The sequence below is a fragment of the Microcaecilia unicolor genome, chromosome 3 (assembly GCF_901765095.1).
Source record: "Microcaecilia unicolor chromosome 3, aMicUni1.1, whole genome shotgun sequence".
NCBI classification, from domain to species: domain Eukaryota; kingdom Metazoa; phylum Chordata; class Amphibia; order Gymnophiona; family Siphonopidae; genus Microcaecilia; species Microcaecilia unicolor.
Window position 1 is genome coordinate 529,056,494 of NC_044033.1, and position 24,372 is coordinate 529,080,865.

Below are 24,372 nucleotides of genomic sequence, written 5' to 3' on the forward strand. Positions count from 1 at the left end.
CCTCAATGTTGACGCCGCCGACCTCGGTACCGATGTCGAAGGACTGGACCGAGCCCCAAAAAGCTTCTCTCGTTGGGCTTCTCGAGACGCTTGGGTCCATTTCTTCAAGCGAAGACACAGACTGCAAGCGGCTGCGCTATGGTCGGGCCCAAGGCACTGGATGCACCAAGCATGGGTATCGGTACCCGAGATGGTCCGGTTGCACAGAGTACAACGTTTGAAGCTGCTGGCTGTCCTGATGACATGGAAGGAAAAACAGCTCCGGCGAAATTAAACAACGCGATCGTGCCAAAAAAGTAAAGGGCACAAAAAGGGGAAAACGCCTGCTGCGTCGAAAAGAAAGAAAACTTAGAAAGTGCCAAAAACTGAATGGGGGGAGTTCTAAGATGGCGGACGCAGCTTGATAGCTCTCGTCGAGTCTCCGTGGACTTTTTCCTTTTCTTGATTAAAATTAAAATTCTTGCTACCTGATATGCCTCATACTAAAAGGAAAGGGGTGGTCAAAAGCTTACCACTGACATAAGTACATAAGTAATGCAATACTGGGAAAAGACCAAGGGTCCATCGAGCCCAGCATCCTGTCCACAACAGCGGCCAATCCAGGCCAAGGGCACCTGGCAAGCTTCCCAAACATACAAGCATTCTATACATGTTATTCCTGGAATTGTGGATGTTTCCCAAGCCCATTTAGTAGCGGTTTATGGACTTGTCCTTTAGGAAACCATCCAACCCCTTTTTAAACTCTGCTAAGCTAACCGCCTTCACCACTTTCTTCGGCAACGAATTCCAGAGTTTAATTATGCGTTGGGTGAAGAAAAATTTTCTCTGATTTGTTTTAAATTTACTACACTGTAGTTTCAACGCATGCCCCCTAGTCCTAGTATTTTTGGAAAGCGTGAACAGACGCTTCATATCCACCTGTTCCACTCCACTCATTATTTTATATACCTCTATCATGTCTCCCCTCAGCCGTCTCTTCTCCAAGCTGAATAGCCCTAGCCTCCTTAATCTTTCTTCATAGGGAAGTCGTCCCATCCCCGCTATCATTTTAGTCGCCCTTCTCTGCACCTTTTCCAATTCTACTATATCTTTCTTGAGATGCGGCGACCAGAATTGAACACAATACTCAAGGTGCGGTCGCACCATGGAGCGATACAACGGCATTATAACATCCTCACACCTGTTTTCCATACCTTTCCTAATAATACCCAACATTCTATTCGCTTTCCTAGTCACAGCAGCACACTGAGCAGGTGGTTTCAGCATATTATCGACGACGACACCCAGATCCCTTTCTTGGTCCGTAACTCCTAACGTGGAACCTTGCATGACGTAGCTATAATTTGGGTTCTTTTTTCCCACATGCATCACCTTGCACTTGCTCACATTAAACGTCATCTGCCACTTAGCCACCCAGTCTCCCAGTCTCGTAAGGTCCTCTTGTAATTTTTCACAATCCTGTCACGATTTAACAACTCTGAATAACTTTGTGTCATCAGCAAATTTAATTACCTCGCTAGTTACTCCCATCTCTAAATCATTTATAAATATATTAAAAAGCAGCGGTTCTAGCACAGACCTCTGAGGAACCCCACTAACTACCCTTCTCCATTGTGAATACTGCCCATTTAACCCCACTCTCTGTTTCCTATCCTTCAACCAGTTTTTAATCCACAATAGGACATTTCCTCCTATCCCATGACCCTCCAATTTCCTCTGTAGCCTTATTGGGTATTATTATTCATGAGGTACCTTGTCAAACGCCTTTTGAAAATCCAGATACACAATATCAACCGGCTCCCCTTTGTCCACATGTTTGTTTACTCCTTCAAAGAATTGAAGTAAATTGATCAGGCAAGATTTCCCCACACAAAAGCCGTGCTGACTTGGTCTCAGTAATCCATGTCCTCGGATGTGCTCTGTAATTTTGTTTTTAATAATAGCCTCTACCATTTTCCCCGGCACTGACGTCAGACTCACCTGTCTATAATTTCCCGGATCTCCCCTGGAGCCTTTTTTAAAAATCGGCATTATATTGGCCACCCTCCAATCTTCCGGTACCACGCTTGATTTTAGGGATAAGTTGCATATCACTAGCAGTAGCTCCGCAAGCTCATTTTTCAGTTCTATCAGTACTCTAGGATGAATATCATCCTGTCCAGGAGATTTGCTACTCTTCAGGATTTGCTACAAGCACACCATGGGTGAAGGAGGTGAAGGAGTCCTGCTGTGGAAGCGTGCGGAGGAGCGACGACTTCCTTGGGACAAGATACGACCCTTTCCTCGCCTTATCTACACCCACCTCCGTGTCCTGCGAGCTACCGTGACGCAGCAGAATCTTCAATAGCGTCCGAAGGCGCTGAAGAATTTTCGGCGGTTGGTGTCGCGCCCGGTGCAAGCGGTGAAGATAATCAACAACAAGAGCTGGAAGCTCACACCGAGGTAACCATATGGGCAATGCTAAAAAATTTAAATAAAACAGTTACAAAGGCTGCAGCTGATACTGCTTCCCTGGTAACTAAGGTAAATTCTCTGCAGGACTCCATTGAAAAAATAAAGCAAGATTCTAATACACAAAATGCTATTTTTCACCAAGAAATTTCCTCTTTAAAAAATACAACTGAGGGCCTGATTAAAGACAAAACTGTTATTCATAATAAAATAAATCAGCTGGAGAATTTCAACAGGAGACTCGAGAGTATTAAATTTCCCAAAAATGGTTGAATTGAGTGGTTTGGAACTATTTAAAAAATATTTATCTGAAGTTCTCAATTGCTTCCCCGAAATGATTCCTCCAATAAACAAAATATATTACTTTCCAATTCCACAAAAGAAGACAGATGAACAAAAGAGAAAATCAGAGGTTCAGGATTTACAAGATCATGGATTACAAAACTTGACAGCATTTTTGGAAAATCCACTGCCTGAAATCCATACTCGCTCAACTTTGTTAATTTCTTTTGTTTTTGAGCAGGACTTAAATTCAATTATGAAATTATACTTTAAAAATGCTCAAAAAACTTTTCTAGGGGGCCGAGTGTGGATCTACCCAGATGTTACTAGGTATACCCAAGAAAAAAGGAGAGAGTTTCTCTTACTGAGAAACGAAGTTAAGGCATTGGGAGCTAGCTTTTTGCTAGCTTACCTACTACTACTACTACTATTTAGCATTTCTATAGCGCTACAAGGCATACGCAGCGCTGCACAAACATAGAAGAAAGACAGTCCCTGCTCAATGAGCTTACAATCTAATAGACAAAAAATAAATAAAGTAAGCAAATCAATTAATGTGAACGGGAAGGAAGAGAGGAGGGTAGGTGGAGGCGAGTGGTTACAAGTGGTTACGAGTCAAAAGCAATGTTAAAGAGGTGGGCTTTCAGTCTAGATTTAAAGGTGGCCAAGGATGGGGCAAGACGTAGGGGCTCAGGAAGTTTATTCCAGGCGTAGGGTGCAGCGAGACAGAAGGCGCGAAGTCTGGAGTTGGCAGTAGTGGAGAAGGGAACAGATAAGAAGGATTTATCCATGGATCGGAGTGCACGAGAAGGGGAGAAGGGAAGGACGAGTGAGGAGAGATACTGGGGAGCAGCAGAGTGAATACATTTATAGGTTAGTAGAAGAAGTTTAAACAGGATGCGAAAACGGATAGGGAGCCAGTGAAGTGACCTGAGGAGAGGGGTAATGTGAGTAAAGCAACCCTGGCGGAAGACGAGACGGGCAGCAGAGTTTTGAACCGACTGGAGAGGGGAGAGGTGACTAAGTGGGAGGCCAGCAAGAAGCAGATTGCAGTAGTCTAAACGAGAGGTGACAAGGGTGTGGATGAGGGTTTTGGTAGGGTTTGGTAGTGTAAATGCCTGATAAAATATTTGGATAACAAGTATATTTTCTACGAACCTGAACAATTGAAAAGCTTTGCTGAATTAAAGAAGATTGCCAAATGACTTCTCGGGTTTGGGGGCATAGTGCTGTATTAACTACCCGTGGGGCGATCCAGGTCCTATTGTCTAATAATGATAAATAATTTGTTTGTTCTTCTCAACTTATTTGACCCCCCCCCCTATTGTGGTTTATTATTGTGGTCTAAGAATAGGGAAATAATTTTTCTGAAATGAGAATTTTACTTGTTTTTCCTTATGCGGTATGCTATCTCTGTGTTGCAGTAGCAAGATTATCTTGTAATTATTTGTGAAATTATAAATAAATAATAATTAAAAAAAAAAAAATAAAGTGCCAAAAACTAAGAAAAAAATACTGTTTTTTTTTTAAAGAACGAATAACAAAATACGAAAATAAGAAAATATAAAAAGAATCCTCAAGACTCTCTTTCCTGGGCCAGCAAAGCGAACAGGGAAAAACCTCTTCACCTCACCGCGGACAGGAAAAAACTGAGCGGGAACGCTCAAGCGGCGGGCAGGAGATCGTCCGTGCATGCGCTTTGCGCATGGTTCGCACGCTAGAAGGTTCTGGCAAAACATTTTTAATTCTGCTGTCGAAAAATTTGCCGTTTCCTGGGCCGCCGTGGACGCCGATCCACATATGAGAATAAGCAGCCTGCTTGTCCTCGGACAATTTCCACTTTCCATTCTCTGGAAAATATTTGTTCCTATATTAATACATTTCAAGTATTAAATGTCTGTATCATATTTCCCCCTGTCCCATTTCTCCTCTAGGATATACATATTCAGGTCTTCCAGTTTCTTCCCATATGTCTTATGGCACAAGCCCCATATTATTCTTGTCACCTTCCTCTGGACTGCTTCAAGTCTTCTTACATCTTTAGTAAGATACGGCCTCCAAAACTGAACACAATGCTCCAGGTGAGGCCTTACCAACGACTTGTACAGGGGCATCAACACTTCCTTTCTTCTGCTGGTTACACCTCTCTCTATACAGCTTAGCATCCTTCTAGCAACGGCCACCGCCTTGTTACACTGCAGATCCTCAGATACTATCACCCCAAGATCCATCTACCTGTCTGTGCATATCAGCCTCTCATTGCCTTGCTCATATGTCTCCCTTGAATATCATTTCCCTAAGTGCGTCTCTTTGCACTTCTTTGCATTGAATTTTAATTGCAAAACATTAGACCCTTCTTCTAACTTCTGCAGATCCTTTTTCATCTTTTCCGCTCCTTCCAAAATGTCTACTTTGTTACAAATCTTGGTACCACTGGCAAAAAAGCAGACCTTACCTTCCAATCCTTCGCCAATGTTGCTCACAGAATCGGCCCCAGCACAATCCCTGACACTCCACTACTCAACTTTCCTCCCTCCGAGTGAATTCCATTAACCACCACCCTCTGGTGACTGACTGTCAAGCAGTTCCTAATGCAGTTCACCACTTTTTTTTTTTTTATAAATTGTAAACCGTTCTGTCTTGCAGTAGCAATAAGATACGGTATATAAATTGATGTAAATAAATAAATAAATAAATAAATTTTGAGCCTAACTTCAGCATATCAAGTATATTCAAGAGCCTCCTATGAGGAACCGAATCAAAGGCTTTGCTGAAATCTAAGTAGATTACATCTAGTATACATCCTTGATCCAATTCTCTGATCATCCAGTTAAATAATTCAATCAGATATGCTTGGTGCATTTTACCTTTCATAAAACCATGCTGTCTTAGATCTTGTAACCTGAAATGCTAAATAGTAGTAGTAGTAGTAGTAGTAGTTGTAACCTATTGGATTCCAGGAAATTCACTATCCTTTCTTTTAGCATCGCTTCCATTGTTTTCCCAATAACTGTAGCTTATCGGCCTGTAGTTTCCAGCTGGCCAGAATAGGTTTACCCACTAGTAAATTTGCAGACACAACAGCCTTTTTGGCCCAGCGTGCAATCATGGCTGAGCAAAGCACGAACACATGATCTGACCAATGGAACTCGTTGGTCACTTCCAAATAGTTCAGGAGTAACGGCAAATGTCAAGCAAGCGGGAAGAAACAAAGGTTGATTGAAATGAAAGGTAGAAACCACCTTAGGAATAAAAGACGGGACTGTGCACACCGTCACCCCCCTCTTCAGGAGAAATCTGGAGGATCTCGTCAGGACAAAGCTTGGAGTTCCAAAACTATGCTTGGGCTGATACCTGGATCTCTGATTAACTAGGCTGCCCCAGACAATAGCACCTGATATCTTTAAAACGAAGGAAAGCCTGACCCATCTGGAAAGAACATTTAGACTTGTCCTCAGGAAGACGCTTTGAGGCATATTTTCAAAGCACTTTGGGAGGCTAAGTTCCATAGGTTTCTATGGAACTTTGGGAGGCTAAGTGCTTTGAAAATGAGCCAGTTTGTGTCACCCAGCTCTTTCATCAACTTCGGCAAGTCCTCTCCAAACAGCAGCTTGCCCTTAAAAGAGAGCTTAATCAGCTGCTGTTTGAAGCTGCATCCCCTGACTAGTGGCGCAACCACAGCAAATGGCGAGCTGTGACCGCCAAAGACATCTGCTTGGCAGAAGCCAGAATCAAATCATACAAGAAATCCGCCAAATATGCCAGACCCATCTCCACATCCGTGAATTCGCTGGGAGATGACCAACGGACTCCCGAAGGAATCTGAAATCTGGTGCACCCAGCTAAGGCACACCCTAGCAACATCCGAGCTGCAAACAGCCACCTACACAGAAAGAGCACTTCTGAATTGTCAGAGGAAGACTGCGCTGAATCCACCAGTTGAGACTGAGTTTGGCTTGGAGGGTCCAACAGAGATGGAGACGAACAACTGAGAAGGGACCTCTGAAGTGGTCTGATGTGGAATCTGGTCCATGGAAGCCACTGTGCCCAGAACTTGAATATATTCCCAGACACGGGACATAGTAAGGGAAGTACAATCTGACTTGGGTCTGAATCTTTTGCTGATGAGCAATAGGAAGAAACATATTCCCTAAGCCTATGTCTAATATCATCCCCAGATACTCCAAGATTTGTGTTGGAAACAACTGACTCTTGGTAAAATGGAATACCAATCCTAAGGACTGAAGAAAAGTAGCTATCTTGGATGAAACTTGCAGACTCTCTTGATAGGATGAGTCACAAATCAGTCAATTGTCGAGCTATGGATGAACCTGCAAACCATCCTTGCCAAGGAAGGCTACCATTACTACTTTGACCTTGAAAAAATGTCCTTGGTGACATGGAAAGGCTGAATGGCATGGTCATAAATTGATAATGTTCTCCAGGGATTGTAAATCACAGAAAACTTCTGTGGGGAAGTGAAAATGGAATATGAAAGTACCCTTCCTTGAGATTCAGGGAGGTTAGAAACTCTCTCTGCTGGACTGAAACTATTACAGACTGTAATGTTTCCATTGTGAAATGTTGAACGTTTAACACTCTGTTGACTCTTCTGAAGTACAAACCCAGGTGGAAGAAAACCTCCTAACTACAAAGTAAATGGAATAACTACTTGTTCCCCAACTGCAACTGAAGACAGACTCTACTGTGCTAAATGAAGAAGTGTTTGCAAGGTAGCTTGAACTGCTTGACATTTGGGCTGGAGCTTGCATAGAGATTCCAAGAAAAAATTCTGCAATGGAATGGGAGAACCCATTTGCAACCCTGCTTTAATATATTTCCAAGACACATTGGTCTGACATAATTTTGGTCTACACCTAATGGAACCTGTAGAGGTGTCCTGCTATTATGAAACCCGAGGAGTGAACTGAGACCCCATCCATCACTGGTAGTTGCGGGCAGCATTAGTAGACCTGAAGCTTGAAGCCAAGTTCTGTCAGCATGAAAAAAGGCTTGTCTTTGTTGAAGTGGGAGCCCTGAAAGTTAGATTTACCTGGTCTGTAGCACCTGGCCTCACAAAACCTCAGATGAGATTGAGAGGATTTAAAAGAATCTTAAGGCTTGTCCTCTGGAATATTTATTATCAGTGTTTATTTAATACTTTGGTTTAAGAATTTTAAAAGTATAGACAAGTTGCAGTTCTTATTATATGGCTTATAGTTACTTCCTCCTGACGAAGACATATTGAAACTCAGCTGACACGGGGAATGAGATGATTGTGTAGCAGCGCAAGTCAGCAGTTTGAGTCGAGGACTATTTGTATGGGATGTAAGAACTTTTATTACTTTTGACACTGGACGGAGGTTGGACCCTTCCTCACGACCTTGGCGTTCAACATACAAGTTTGCAGACAAGTACTTTATTTTAGTGTTTTTTCTCCGCTAGTAGAAGGCATCGTGTTGTCATTGGTGGATACTTTATGGTGATTATTAACTGTCTCAGCAAGGTGTTGTTTCACTATCGTCCAGTATTTGTTTTGGACATTGTTTGTTTGTTCAAGATATGGCTATATAACTATTATATCTATCATTAGCAAAAGACCAGCTGATCTAATGATATTAGCACTCATGTTGTTCACCATATAGCTAGAGTAGTTATTTAATTAAGCTTGTCTGCTGGCATAAATTCATGGGGCCATATAGAATAACCTCTTATAGTTGAGAACGCCAAAGTGCGATGATGGTTCTCTACTCAGCCAGTCACAATTAACATGACTGACGTGTGAACTGAGCACTTTTCAAAATTATAAACTTTTTTATATAAGTATTTACACATACTGTATATTTATTTAAAGAAAAAAGTGTTATGAAAAATTTCTTTATACCTTATGACTAATGATTTGAATTAAGGGGTATAAGTGTACATTTATATATTTCCTATTTATTTTTTTTTATTACATTTATAATCCGACTATCCAAACATCTAGGCGAAATACAATAAAACATTCTTTAAAAAACACAAACAATACACAATCTTACAAATCACAAACTCTAAAAACTCAGAACCCCAATCAGCCAATTGCCCTAGAAAATAGTCAGGTTTTTAGCAATTTCTTGAACTGGAGAGCAGAAGCCGACAGGCGCATAGCCAATGGTAACAAATTCCACAAATGAGGACCAGAAATAAAAATACTCGACTATGAATTTCCTCCAAACGTACCAGATGAAAAGTTGGAACAACCAATAAATTTTGGTTTTGAGAGCGTAACGCCCGAGGAGGACAATAAGACTGCAAACTAAACAATAAGGCCTCAGGAGCAACACCCTGCTGCGCTTGAAACACCAACAACAAAAGATTAAGTTCAATATGCTTCGCCAAAGGCAACCAATGCAACAACCTCAACTGAAGTGTATAATATGCGCCTCCTGATCCAAACTCAAAAGAATCCATGCAGCAGAGATCTGTGCAACCTGCAAGGCCTGCAAAGTTGTACGCAGCACAACAACAAAGAATTACAATAATCAAAAGAAGGTGACATAACTCTGCAGCACAGTAGGAAAATTCTCCACAGAAATAAAATGTCCAAAGTCTAGATATCATCCGCAGTTTAAAGAAAATATCTTAGCCATAGCAGCCACCTGTGGTCTAAAAGACAGCCTCATGTCCAGATTATTTTATTATAAGGTAGTGATTTTACCATTACTGCAGATTTCCTGTACCTTTATCCAAAATGTTACATGGTGCTTTAATAAAACATACTTACATCAAAACAAAGAGGAAGTCTTGTGAAAATGACTAGGGGATCATTAATGAACACAAAGTAGGCACACTGCCCCTTAAATCATTTGGGTCCTAGATTGAATGCTGACTCATGGGGAAGAGTACTTATTACTGAATCATTGTTTCCTGCATTGGCCAGTCATCTTCTTAGAAGTCTATCTTAATATTGGTAATGTCCAACTCTGCTTATGAAACGTTAGAGATCAGAGTCAAGATAAATTGTGGCCACTGTAAAGAAGTTATGGATTCAACATACCTTCAAAATGTAGACACTGTTAGAGAATATGCACCTTACTTTTCTCTTTGCTTGTGTCTCGCTCTATACCAGTGTTGAGACATATTGGTTGAAAGAGTTTTGTGTTAGAGAACACATATTCTTTGGTATGTGTGTTACTAACCTGTAAGGTGTGAGGATGTTAAGAGGTGGAGGCTGTTCACATAGGTCATAGGTCTCATGTAAAGGAATGGGCAAAGTCTTGCGATGAAAGAGCTGCTGATCTTGAATAGTGGAACTCCGAAAAGCTTTTCTCATTGTAATATCTTGAAGTGAAACTGAAACAGAATATCAAGATATAAGCGAGACCATATATGCATTTTATCCAAAAATTCATTTTTGTTATTTGAGCTAAATATCTTAATTTCTGGTGCTTTGTGGAAATTAGTCAAGAAATCAGTTCATAAACATTCAAGCAAAGTAAACATTCTATCTAGCAAGTTTATTTGTTGCCTAATTTCAACAGGAAGGCTACTCCATAGAACTAGTTCTATAGTTGAAAAGGCCCTGGTTCTTAAATACTGCCTTTCTGAGGTACAACCAAATTGGTTTACATATATTATAAGCAGGATCTTTCTCTATCCCTAGTAGGCTCACAATTCAATTATTTTACCTGGGGCAATGGAGGATTAAGTGACTTGCCCAAGGAGCTGCAGTGGGAACTGAACCCATTTCCCAGGGTTCTCAGCCTACTGCACTACTCATTAGGCTACTATGAGTCATTAGCAATGCAGTCAAGAGGGTTCAATGGCTGCGCTGACTGGCTGGGTTCACATCAGACTCTGCAACTTAGAAAAAAATAATACAAGTGGATACATACCTGACATCAACATCTCTTTTGGGAAGTACAAACTCCCCCTCAAATTACAAGTCAGGAACCTTGGAATACAACACTTACTCTGATTCCCCAAATTCAAACAACCTTCAAGAGCTGCTTCTACTATCTATGACACCTACGCTGCCTCTCTCCATACATCGAGAAGGTAATCAAGACTGGATTACTGTATTGCACTCTACAATGGTCTGACTACAAAGGGCCTGCACCAGTTCCAATTAATTCAGAATGCTGCAGCAAGACTAATAGAAGGTTGCAAGTGACGTGACCATATTACACCATTTTTGCAAAAACTTCACTGACTACCAGTACAATACAGGGCCAAATTTAAATCTCTATGCCTGATCTTCAAGGCCCTTAAAGGAAATGGCCCTGAGTACCTGAAGAATAGGATGATACTCTACACACTTTCAAGTACACTAAGGTCCTCTCAAGGACTATCACTAACCACACCCTACATGATGTGATACCCGTAAGGAAGCCTTCTACGGATTATCCCCCACACTCTGGAATGCACTCCCTGAAAGGCTCTGCTTAACACAAGACTATCTCTACTTCAGGAAGCAGATGAAAGCTTGGCTCTTCAACCAAGCCTTTAATGGAAGAAGTAACTAACTTGTTAGTCTCATACACACAAGGAGTGACACGGGCTGCACATACTGCAGCAGGACATGTTTATCCACTCCCATACTAGCTGAGATAATATTTAATCATCTCTCTGGCCTCATGTGCAACTTTCTTTAAATTAGTAATCTTATTTTCTAACTCCTCTTACTCTCTTACCTATCTATAAGTTCCATCTTTGCTTATACCTTACACTGTCAATTAAAATGTCCTATTATATATTGTGTTGACAATGTAAGTAGTATACTATGCCATACTTTGTACTGTTATTTGAATATTTTTACTGCTGTAATTGTCTATTGCTCATGTTTCATTTATTCTTGCTGTACATCGCCTTAAGTGAATTCCTTCAAAACCTAATGAATAAATAAAATAAGTAGCAAATAATTGATATCCCCTTACAGCTGGCCCCATAGCTCAGGGGAAAACCTTACAAAAAGATGGCGAGTCTATTTGCTTACACAATTTTGAAACAGCCCACCTTTTGATAAAATCTAACTTTCTGCCACTTCTCAATGGGAAAAATATTCTAAATAAGTAGAGAAAGCATAGATAGCACAGCTCATGGCATTTTTTTGAACCCTTCTGTGTATGTGCATGCATGAAAAATTATTTGTCACGGCTGTGCCCCGCATCCAGATACACTTTTTTCCAGTAATCTGGTTCTGTGGCTTTTCCGGACTGCCTTTTTTCTGCATGGCTGCTTCTGCTTCCTGTGAGCCTTGCTCTGGTGTTCCTGCATCCAAGCCTCATTCCTAGTCGTGACATCATCAGCAAAGTCCTTTATAATGCATCTTGGAATTTTCATGCTTTGCCTTTGCAACAGGTCTCTTAATCTTGTCTTCGTGTTCCTTGTTTGGATCCAATTCCTGCTTGGCAACTTTCCTGCCTAGCTTTGTTCCTGTGAGTCTTGTCTCTGAATCTTTGTTCCTGTGTGGCTTGTCTCTGAAACCATGTACCTGAAAGCCTTGTTCCTGAATCTTTACTTCTGAATCTGTTGTTTGAGTCTGTGTGAACTGCTCTTTCATTTGACTATGCTTTCAGGCACAGTTTGAGCTGTCTTTGTGTAGGTTTGCCTTTAACCCTTTACTTACTGAGTTTGCTGTTTGAGTCTGTGAGAGCTTGCTCTTCCATTTGTAGGTGCTTTCTGGCACAGTGTATGCTCTCTTTGTGTGGGTTTGCCTTTAACCCTTCAGTTACTGTTTCTGCCTGCGTGTAATGGTCTTTTGACCTTTCATTTGTGGCTGTGTTCTGCGCAGCATATACTGCCTGGTTAGTATTTTCTTAGGGGATCTTGTTCTGTTCCTTTCCCCTTTCTTCTTATGTGTTTGTCCCATCCCCGTGTGCTTGGACTCTTGTTATGTTTGGGTTCCAGTTTGGCCTTGTGGCCTGTATGAGTGTTCTACCTTTTGGTCCTGGTTCCTGCTACAACCAAGCTCCATTCCTGAATACTGGGCTTGATGGTCCTTCTGTCTCTCCTAGTCTGGCAACACTTATGTTCTTACGTTCTTATTCTGGAAGGGCAGAATAAACTAAGGCAGAAATAAAGAGGAGTTCTGGCTTTAAAAGCAGTTAATTGTGAGGGTGAAAAGAGCTCTGGGTGGGTACGGGGAACCCATCCTGTGAGGAGTTGGGAGCAGGAAGCCTGTTCAAGGCCAGGGTGTGGCACTGAGTGGTACATCGCTGGAAGGAGAACAGATAGGGAGGTCTGATCCTGAGGGAAACAGATGGTGAATAAAGACATCAGGAGCAGCCTTGGATTATAAAGTCCAAAGGGATGGGTGATGAACTGGTGGAGTTGTAAATTTGCACATAATTTTGGATTGTGAAAAGGGAAATGTTAAGTAGTGGACAAAACTGTACCAAATAGGTTTGGGTGGATTGAAACAAAAAAACTCCTCTTGAACCAAATGCTAACTGTACATAAGGAAGTTGAAGTTTGAATTTACTGCCATTGCAGAGTTTAGTAAAGTTTTGCATACAAGACAAGACAGAGAGACAAAGAGAGACAGAGACAGAGACAGAGAGAGAGAGAGAGATAACCGGACTGTGAGTAGAAAGTGAGGTGGGGTTACCAGAATCATAACTGGTTTGTGGGCCCAGGTCTTGGTGTAAGAGTGAGCGGACTGCGCTGTTTCGTCAAGACCCAGGTTATATTTGTAAACAATTTCTTATAATTCTTAATCCTAATACTTGCTCTCTGACCAAGGTATATTAGTATCAAATGGTTTAATACACTCCCTACAGGAAATTAACCATGCTATTTCCCCCCTGATATTTATGACCAAAGAACCAGATTGTATAACCTTATCCTCTGATGACTTCAGGTGAAAAGATTCAAGGAGCAGGTATAAATGTTAGGGCAAATCTTCTTCTTCTCCCTCTGCTGCCCCAAATACATGACCTCTGCACAGCCTTACATACTTTCAGTTATCAGTCTTATCAATCAAGACATGATAGACATGAGATGGTTATTGGCTAAGTGATGATTTATTTATCGCCTTTTTGAAGGAATTTACTCAAGGCAGTGTACCAACTGTATCAATCTCTGTCATATAACTTTCAGATTGCATGGCTCTAGAGTGTCTTAAGAATATAAACAATGTCCTTTCTCCAAGGATTTCTGGAATCTTTTTGGCTGGATCTAGCTGCTCCTTGGCTGATTCAACTGATCTACTGGCCATAGCATCCTTGAGCTGATGCAGCTGGAGTCCTTTGACATTGTAAATGCTTTTGAAGGCACGGGCCTTTGGTTCAGGTTAGGTTCTGTGATAAACCTAAATAAGTGGCAGTGCTGAATCCCCCCACATTCCTATTAACAACTTGCTCAGAAGCTGTTGGTGATAATTTGTAATCTTTCAAGTCTGTCTGCTTTTTATTTAAAGACATCCGATCTACTATTGCCTATATTGCAACCTCACTATCGAGATGCCCTGATTTCCCTGTTTTGATGATTGCTTCAAAGATACCTTGTTCCGAAACATACACTTTTGAGTGAGTCAGCTTTCCCCCTAATTTTATTTTAAAAGCTGCTCTATCTCCATTTTAAACGTTAATGCCAGCAACCTAGTTCCACCCTGGTTAAGGTGGAGCCTATCCTTACAGAACAGGCTCCCCCTTTCTCAGAATGTTGCCCACTACCTAAAAAATCAAAATCCCTCCTTTCTACACCATCACCTCATCCATGCATTGAGACTCTGGAGCTCTGCCTGTCTCTTGGTTCCTGCCTGTGGAACTAGCAGCATTTCTGGAGATAGCTCTCTGGAGGTTCTAGATTTCAACTTGCTATCTTAAAACCTAAATTTGGCTTCTGGAACCTGTCACCCACATTTTCCTTTGCCAATAGTACCCACATGTACCAAGACAGCCAGCTTCTCCCCAGCACTGCCTAAAATCTTATCTAGGTGACAAGTGAGATCCACCACCTTCAATACCAGGTAAGCAAGTGTCCAGGCAATCCTCATGCCTATCAGCCACCCAGCTATCTACATGCCTAATGATCAAATGACCAACCACAGCAGCTGTCCTAACTGTTCCCTCCTGGGCACAAGCCTTTGAAGATTCATCTTTTAGTACATATTATAGCATTCGGAGGGCAGGCCCTGACTACAAGATGAAATCCTGCCACATTGAAGTGATGCTTTCCTTTCAGGTGATATTTTTCCTCCATGGTAGCACAGACTGGAGGTGGGACCTCTCTCATGTCCTTAAATGTCTCCTATATATACCCCTCTGTCTGTCTCATCTCTTCCAAAACTCACACATATAACCTCTAACCAGTGTTGTTCAAAATATTAGGTCAAAGCACTTAAGTACAAATAAATGTACATTTTAATACTTAAGTAAAAGTACAGTAAAGAACAATTTACTTAAGTAAAAGTAAAAAAGTTACTGCTTAATATAATACTTTGATTAAAAGTAAAAGTATCGTTAACTACAGTGAATATAACTATTGTTAACATTTTTATCCCAACAATTTTATTGCTCTACTTCCCTTCAGTAAAACTAAATTTTGAAAATGACTGTCACTCATGTGAGTGTGTTTGTGAGTCTTTAATCCACCACAGCTAAAAAGATGTTCAACAATGCACTATGAGGAAGTGGATTGTTCAGTTTGATAAAAAGTTTCTTCAAATCAGGTCAGGCTGCAGTATTACTGATGCCTTTTAACTGGGTCTGCAGGTATTGATCAAAGGAATCTCTGTCTGAAACACCTGACTTCCGAATAGCAAAGAATGCTTTATCATCATCATTGTCATTATCATTTGCATTGAGAGCAGTGCTAATTCATCACTTGCATCTTCATCTTTGTTATCATTGTCATGCTGTCCAATTACAGAAAAGGTTTTCACAAAATTCAAATCATTGTCTGTTGTTGTCCTATTTTTTTGACTGATGGCAAACTCTAAATATCTTCAAGAACTGATGCAAGAATGTCAAATGTATGGAAACTCTTCATTCTTATGGCCAGACAAGCAGACTATCAATCCAGTGGACTGTTACACCAATGTAAAATTTCCCATGGGATGTCCAACAGTCTGTTGTGATAGACATATGTCTGCTGACCAAAAATGTTAACCAACTTCAGATTCATCTCCACTTCGAAGTGACTGAACTCATTACTGTTCCTTTTGACTGGAGACTAGTAATCAGTTCAACAAGCATAGGCAACTCTACTGTTCTCATAGACTGTATTCCCTGAACATCAAAATTTAAGATGAGATGATCTGAGGAAGTGACATCATCAGGAGCTTTGATCGAGTTGCGGTGGTTCAGGAGGGACGCTTTTGAGGATGTGAACTATGGTCTTTGCTTGGTTGTCTCTGTTTGGAAATGTGAGTTGGGGGAAGGTTTTGTTTTGGTTGCGAGCAGCTAAGATGAATGGGGGAGTGGATATGTATGCGAGTAATTGTGGGTTGGGTGTTTGAGAGGTTTATTGATGATAAATGTGGGGGGGGGAAGATAGGACAGAGGGGTGATTGAGATGTGGGTGGTGGAGGCTTGTAGTGTGGGGGTAGGTATGTGTGTGTGTGGGGGGGGGGGGGAGTTATATTAGGTGTTTTGGTTTGTGTGTCATTGACTCTGGAGATTCACTTCCTTGTGTGAAGCGGTAGGCTATAGAAGTAGTCCTGCCACAGGTATGGGGATGGGGAGGGATAAGTTTAGGATGTTCAGTATTTGTGCTGGATTTGGGGTGACTCTATTGGGAAATCTGAGGTGAGAATTATTTCCTACAATGTGAAGGGCCTTAACTCCCCTGGAAAGTGTAGATTGTTATTTCATGAGCTGGGCTGGTTACAAGGAGATGTTTGTTTTATTCAGGAGACTCATCTCCAAAGGGTCCATGAGTAGCTGGTGATTTCAAGGCAATATCCTCTTCAGTTTTGGGTTGCTAATAGAAATCTAGAAGGGGAGGTGTGAGCATCCTGTTTTTGAGGGATTTGCAAGTTGAGGTTAAATTGACTAAAAGAGATGTCTAGGGACATTTTATATTGATGGTGGTAGTTGTAACTGGGTGGATATTGAGACTCCAGAAGGGGGAACTGATAGTAGGGGGCAATTTAAAATTTACATTGACTCCGAGGCTAAACAACTCGGGGAGGTGGGGGGGGGGGGGGGGGGGGGAGAGACTGTCATGGCGAGAGAGATAGCAAAACATTTCATGATTTTCTGGCTACACTGGATTTAATAGATGGGTGGCAGGTGACACATAGTTTAGAGAGGGATTTTACATTCTTTTCCTCTGTGCACCAGAGCTATTCTAGGATTGATTACATCTTCGTACTGAAGGATTTGTTCTCGGTACAACAGCACTCCGGAATCAGGCAGATTGTATGGTCGGACCATGCTCCTGTGTGGTTGGACCTGTCAACTGGTTTCGATTCGGGTGGTCAGAGGTACTGGAGACAACAATAGCCTTATTGAGGATCCATAGTTGGCCAATCACATTGAATGTTGGTTGGAGGAATATCTAAATCAGGATGATTGGGAAGGGTTGACCACTGAGGCTCTTTGGGAGGGTTGGAATGCCACTATAAGGGGACGCCTGATTGCGCTCGTGGCACAGATGAACACAGCGAGGATGGTGGAAGTGTTGGATCTGCGTCGACGTTTAGCTGCCTTGACACTTCGACATCAGGCACATCCTAAAGGTAAGGAGGTGTTCCGACAGTTGGGAGATGTGCAGCAGAGGCTGAGGGACTGTGAGATGGAAGACCTCAAGTATAATTTGTAAGTTAGTACAGCAGAGAACAACAAGGCCAGCAAATAGCTGGCGAACCACCTGCAGCGGCGGCGTACCAGGAATAATATTCTCTCTGTTAAAAATCCATCAGGGGATCTGCTGTGGGACGAGGGGGCAATCTTATGGCTTTTTGTGGAGTTTTTTGCAAAGTTATATACATCCGAACATGAGCCCTCGGGAGTAGAATTGGATGCCTATTTTGAGGATATCAAATTACAGCACCTTCCAGACAGGGAGGTGGGGCTCTTAGAACGTCCCATTATGGGCATAGAAGTGCAGCATATTATTCGTTCTCTGAAACTAAGGAAATCACCAGGGTAGGATGGTTTCACGGTAGCTTTTTATAAACATTTTCATCATTTATTAATGGAGCCTCTGGTCCATATTTTCAATTCATTAGGGGATGGGTTGCAACTTCCATATTTTATGTGGTTGTTGGGCATCATGGTGATCCCGAAAGAGTGTAAAGATCCGACACAGTGCAGTTCGTATCTTATTTCACTGTGGTGGATTGGCTGGCACGCAGTGCTCCAGGGTTTATACACCTGGACCAGGAAGGGTTTGTGAGTGGGTGCCAGACAAGTGATAATATCCGGAGGGTACTTAATGTGACAGGGCACGGAGGACATGTCAGGGTCTTCTTCTGCAATCTCTTGATGTGCAGAAGGTCTTTACATAAGTACATAAGTAGTGCCATACTGGGAAAGACCAAAGGTCCATCTAGCCCAGCATCCTGTCACCGACAGTGGCCAATCCAGGTCAAGGGCACCTGGCACGCTCCCCAAACGTAAAAACATTCCAGACAAGTTATACCTAAAAATGCGGAATTTTTCCAAGTCCATTTAATAGCGGTCTATGGACTTGTCCTTTAGGAATCTATCTAACCCCTTTTTAAACTCCGTCAAGCTAACCGCCCGTACCACGTTCTCCGGCAACGAATTCCAGAGTCTAATTACACGTTGGGTGAAGAAAAATTTTCTCCGATTCGTTTTAAATTTACCACACTGTAGCTTCAACTCATGCCCTCTAGTCCTAGTATTTTTGGATAGCGTGAACAGTCGCTTCACATCCACCCAATCCATTCCACTCATTATTTTATACACTTCTATCATATCTCCCCTCAGCCGTCTCTTCTCCAAGCTGAAAAGCCCTAGCCTTCTCAGCCTCTCTTCATAGGAAAGTCGTCCCATCCCCACTATCATTTTCGTCGCCCTTCGCTGTACCTTTTCCAATTCTACTATAACTTTTTTGAGATACGGAGACCAGTACTGAACACAATACTCCAGGTGCGGTCGCACCATGGAGCGATACAACGGCATTATAACATCCGCACACCTGGACTCCATACCCTTCCTAATAACACCCAACATTCTATTCGCTTTCCTAGCCGCAGCAGCACACTGAGCAGAAGGTTTCAGCGTATCATCGACGACGACACCCAGATCCCTTTCTTGATCCGTAACTCCTAACGCGGAACCTTGCAAGACGTAGCTATAATTCGGGTTCCTCTTACCCACATGCATCACTTTGCACTTGTCAACATTGAACTTCATCTGCCACTTGCACGCCCATTCTCCCAGTCTCGCAAGGTCCTCCTGTAATCGTTCACATTCCTCCTGCGACTTGACGACCCTGAATAATTTTGTGTCATCGGCGAATTTAATTACCTCACTAGTTATTCCCATCTCTAGGTCATTTATAAATACATTAAAAAGCAACGGACCCAGCACAGACCCCTGCGGGACCCCACTAACTACCCTCCTCCACTGAGAATACTGGCCACGCAATCCTACTCTCTGCTTCCTATCTTTCAACCAGTTCTTAATCCATAATAATACCCTACCTCCGATTCCATGACTCTGCAATTTCTTCAGGAGTCTTTCGTGCGGCACTTTGTCAAACGCCTTCTGAAAATCCAGATATACAATATCAACCGGCTCCCCATTGTCCACATGTTTGCTTACCCCCTCAAAAAAATGCATTAGATTGGTGAGGCAAGACTTCCCTTCACTAAATCCGTGCTGACTTTGTCTCATCAGTCCATGTTTTTGTATATGCTCTGCAATTTTATTCTTAATAATAGCCTCCACCATCTTGCCCGGCACCGACGTCAGACTCACCGGTCTATAATTTCCCGGATCTCCTCTGGAACCCTTCTTAAAAATCGGAGTAACATTGGCTACCCTCCAGTCTTCCGGTACTACACTTGATTTTAGGGACAGATTGCATATTTCTAACAGTAGCTCCGCAAGTTCATTTTTTAGTTCTATTAATACTCTGGGATGAATACCATCAGGTCCCGGTGATTTACTACTCTTCAGCTTGCTGAACTGACCCATTACATCCTCCAAGGTTACAGAGAATTTGTTTAGTTTCTCCGACTCCCCCGCTTCAAATATTCTTTCCGGCACCGGTGTCCCCCCCAAATCCTCCTCGGTGAAGACCGAAGCAAAGAATTCATTTAATTTCTCCGCTACGGCTTTGTCCTCCTTGATCGCCCCTTTAACACCATTTTCGTCCAGCGGCCCAACCGACTCTTTGGCCGGTTTCCTGCTTTTAATGTATCTAAAAAAATTTTTACTATGTATTTTTGCTTCCAACGCTAATTTCTTCTCAAAGTCCTTTTTTGCCCTCCTTATCTCCGCTTTGCATTTGGCTTGGCATTCCTTATGATCTATCCTGTTACTTTCAGTTGGTTCTCTTCTCCACTTTCTGAAGGATTGTTTTTTGGCTCTAATGATTTCCTTTATCTTACTGTTTAGCCACGCCGGCTGACGTTTAGTCTTTTTTCCCTTTTTTCTAATACGTGGAATATATTTGTCCTGAACCTCCAGGATGGTGTTTTTAAACAGCATCCACGCCTGATGCAAGTTTTTTACTCTGCGAGCTGCTCCTTTCAGTCTTTTTTTCACCATTTTTCTCATTTTGTCGTAATCACCTTTTCTATAGTTAAACGCTAGCGTACTTGATTTCCTAGTTTCACTTCCTTCAATGCCAATATCAAAACCGATCATATTATGATCACTGTTATCAAGCGGCCCTCGTATCGTTACCCCCCTGCACTAGATCATGAGCACCACTAAGGACTAAGTCTAGTATTTTTCCTTCTCTTGTCGGCTCCTGAACTAGCTGTTCCATGAAGCTGTCCTTGATTTCATCAAGAAATCTTATGTCCCTTGCGTGTACAGATGTTACATTAACCCAGTCTATATGCGGGTAATTGAAATCCCCCATTATTATTGTGTTGCCCAGTTTGTTTGCGTCCCTGATTTCCTTTAACATTTCCGCATCCGTCTGTTCGTCCTGGCCAGGCGGACGGTAGTACACTCCTATCACTATCCTTTTCCCCTTTGCACATGGAATTTCAATCCACAGTGATTCCAAGGAGTGTTTTGTTTCCTGCAGAATTTTCAATCTATTTGATTCAAGGCTCTCGTTAATATACAATGCTACCCCTCCACCAATCCGATTCACCCTATCACTACGATATAATTTGTACCCCGGTATGACAGTGTCCCACTGGTTATCCTCCTTCCACCAGGTCTCAGAGATGCCTATTATATCTAATTTTTCATTTAGTGCAATATATTCCAACTCCCCCATCTTATTTCTTAGGCTCCTGGCATTCGCATATAGACATTTCAAACTATGTTTGTTGTTCCTAAGTACATCATGCTTAGTACTTGACAGTATTAATTGGCAATCTTTTGTCTGATTTTTATTGTTATTTAAAGATACCCGATCTACTACAATCTCTTTTGCAACCTCGCTATCAGGATACTCTATCTTCCCTGTTATGGTGATATCTTTGAAAGATACCTTATCCCGAACCATGCTCTTTTGAGCGACTGTCGGCCTTCTCCCCATTTCTAGTTTAAAAGCTGCTCTATCTCCTTCTTAAACGCCGATGCCAGCAGCCTGGTCCCACTCTGGTTAAGATGGAGCCCATCCTTTCGGAATAGGCTCCCCCTTCCCCAGAATGTTGCCCAGTTCCTAACAAATCTAAAGCCCTCCTCCCTGCACCATCGTCTCATCCACGCATTGAGACTCTGGAGCTCTGCCTGTCTCTTGGGCCCTGCACGTGGCACAGGTAGCATTTCAGAAAATGCTACCCTGGAGGATCTGGATTTCAGCTTTCTACCTAAGAGCCTAAATTTTGCTTCCAGAACCTCTCTTGTGGGCCTGTTTCAGGTACTTGAATGGAAAGATTTAGAAGACTGGTTTTCAGCTCTGTCTTGACCGACAGTGCTCTCTAAAGTTTGAGTTTTTGATCAAAGGTAACTTTTTCTTGTTCATGTGAAAATAATTTGGAATGTGTAAGGAGATAAGACATGGCTCTAATTAATATGGTATGTGCAGGGGAGAGGTGGTGCATGTCTCAAGTTCAGGAGATAATACATCTGGCCAGTGTCTTGTTTATCTGAACGGAGAACATGTGAACACATTCTCAAGCACATTCTGTAATTTTCCTTAGCTCTGAAAATGAGTTCTAAGCCTAATAAAAAGGGAGGCCTCTTACAGCCAAATTAGAAGCTCACCTGTGGGTAGACATACTGCACAGGGACCTGCCTGGTCATGAGACTCCTGGCTTCACTGAACGAGGCTTCCCAGCTGATGAAAAAGCCTGGATGTAGTGATATATGACCAGTGATGTGCTGTATATGCATATTATTATATTATTGCTTCTCCTGGTCACGAGACTCCTGGCTTCGCTGAAAGGGGCTTCCCAGATGATGCAAAAAGCCTGGATGTAGTGATATATGACCAGTGATGTGCTGTATATGCATATTATTATATTTCTTTACTATTGCTTCTCTTATATGTATATTTCTTAAACATTGTTTATCTTAGACAATAATGTCTTATACACTCTCCGTTTGAAGTGAACCTCTAACAAAAGTCTTGGTTACCTAGTACGAATCCCAAAGAATCTGCAGTAATTTCTGAGCAGTCTGTGTTAGTGATTGAGCAGGCAGGTTGTACTAGCAGAGCAGAGCAAAACAGTACTGCAGGTTTTAGGGATAGGTCCCTGGTTCTTGAGTTGGACTCAAACGGTCTCTACTAACCCAGTGGCCTGCATGGAGGCTATTCTGAAATGTTTGATCTGTGCCCCTTGTCTCCACTGATTTTTGTCTTAGTTATTGAGCCTTTAGCTCACAGAATTAGAGATAATGCAATGATTTCAGCTGTGAAGGCAAGTGGGACACAGCATAAAATAAATCTTTTTGCTGATGATGTTTTGTTGACACAAATCTGGAAGTCTCTCTGCAGAAGATGTCAGCTGAATTGGAGGCTTATGGGCTAGTTTCGGGCTTTTGTGGAAATATGGGAGTGTGGTAGCCATGTTAGTCCACTCTTAAGGTTATCAATAGAAATAAAACAAAATAAAACATGGAAAAGAAAATAAGATACCACCTTTTTTATTGGACATAACTTAATACATTTCTTGATTAGCTTTCGAAGGTTGCCCTTCTTCGTCAGATCGGAAATAAGCAAATGTGCTAGCTGACAGTGTATATAAGTGAAAACATTCAAGCATTACTATGACAGTCTGACAGGGTGGGAGGATTGGGGTGGGTAGGAGGTATGCATGGGGACATCAAAGCATATCATTGATATTCTAACAGGATGGGTGTGGATAGGTGAGGGGTGGGGTGATCAACAGAAACATACAGCTTTATGGTTTATAATGGGCTAGGAACCCCAGATCCTTGTTAAGTCCTTTCTGTTGGGTGTTAAAATATTCAATCATTCTGACTTCAAAGATCTTACGTTCTTGTATGGTTTTCAAGTTACCTTTCAGGATTCTCACTGTGAAGTCACTGGTACAATGTCCTGGTTCTGTGAAGTGCTGTCCCACCGGGGTGGGGGCCCTACTGGCTGTATTGTTCATGTGATGTCTATGTAAATTGAATCTTGTCTTAAGCATCTGGCCTGTTTCTCCAATATAGCATCCTTCGTTACATTTTTTACACTGAATGATATATACCACATTGGAAGATGAGCAAGTGAAAGATCCCTTTATGTTGAATATCTTTCCTTTGTGGATGACTGTGGGGTCCTGTGAAATATTTTGGCATAGTTTGCAACTGGATAAATTACAGGGAAGTGTGCCCTTCTGTTCCTTTTCAGTCTGTGATGGTACTTCTGATTAGCTTGTGTTTTAAGTTGGGTGGCTGTCGGAAGGCCAGTACTGGTGGGGATGGGAATATCTCTTTCAGTAATTCATCCTCCTGGAGTATAGGTTGTAGATCTCTTATGATTTTCCTCAGTTTTTCCAGCTCTGGATTGTATGTCACTACAAGGGGGATTCTGTCTGTGGATTTTTTCTCCTTGTACTGTAGCAGATTCTCCCTGGGTGTTTTGAGGGAGGAGGCAATATTCTTGGAGATTATTTTGGGGTTGTAGCCTTTCTGTTTGAAGGATGCTGTCAGGCTTTTAAGGTGTCTGTCTCTGTCCCCTGGGTCAGAGCAGATACGGTGGTATCTTGTGGCTTGGCTGTAAATGATGGATCTTTTTGTATGTGAAGGATGGAAGCTGGAGTTGTGGAGGTAGCTGCATCTGTCTGTGGGTTTCTTGTATATAGATGTTGGAATCAGAGATCCTTAATGTGGTGTTTTGCAGGATCAAGTAAGAGTACTGCGGTCCCTGTTCCCATTTTGATAAGTGTGTACTTCTTTATGATATCTGGGTACTGTCTTGGGGAGAACTGGAGAGAGTTTGTATGAACTGAATTATAAGCCTTTGATTGGTCAGATTGGGCAGGATCTTGATTTTTTGGCAGAAGCTTACGGTCTTATGGTTGGACAGAACTGAGGTGTTGAAGATAAAGGCTAAGGTTTGGCAATTAAAATTCAATGCGAAGAAATGCAAAGTGATGCA

The 24,372-nt window shown here is 42.0% G+C and overlaps 1 protein-coding gene across 2 annotated transcripts in view; it reads right to left on the bottom strand.

Moving 5' to 3' along the window:
- Positions 1 to 24,372, bottom strand: part of WASF1 (WASP family member 1) — a 576,737-nt gene that overhangs the window by 56,893 nt on the left and 495,472 nt on the right. For both annotated transcript variants that reach the window (XM_030199198.1, XM_030199199.1), the window contains exon 4: positions 9,912 to 10,065. In XM_030199198.1, the coding sequence (XP_030055058.1) occupies positions 9,912 to 10,065 (154 nt within the window). The remainder of the gene's footprint in view (positions 1 to 9,911; positions 10,066 to 24,372) is intronic.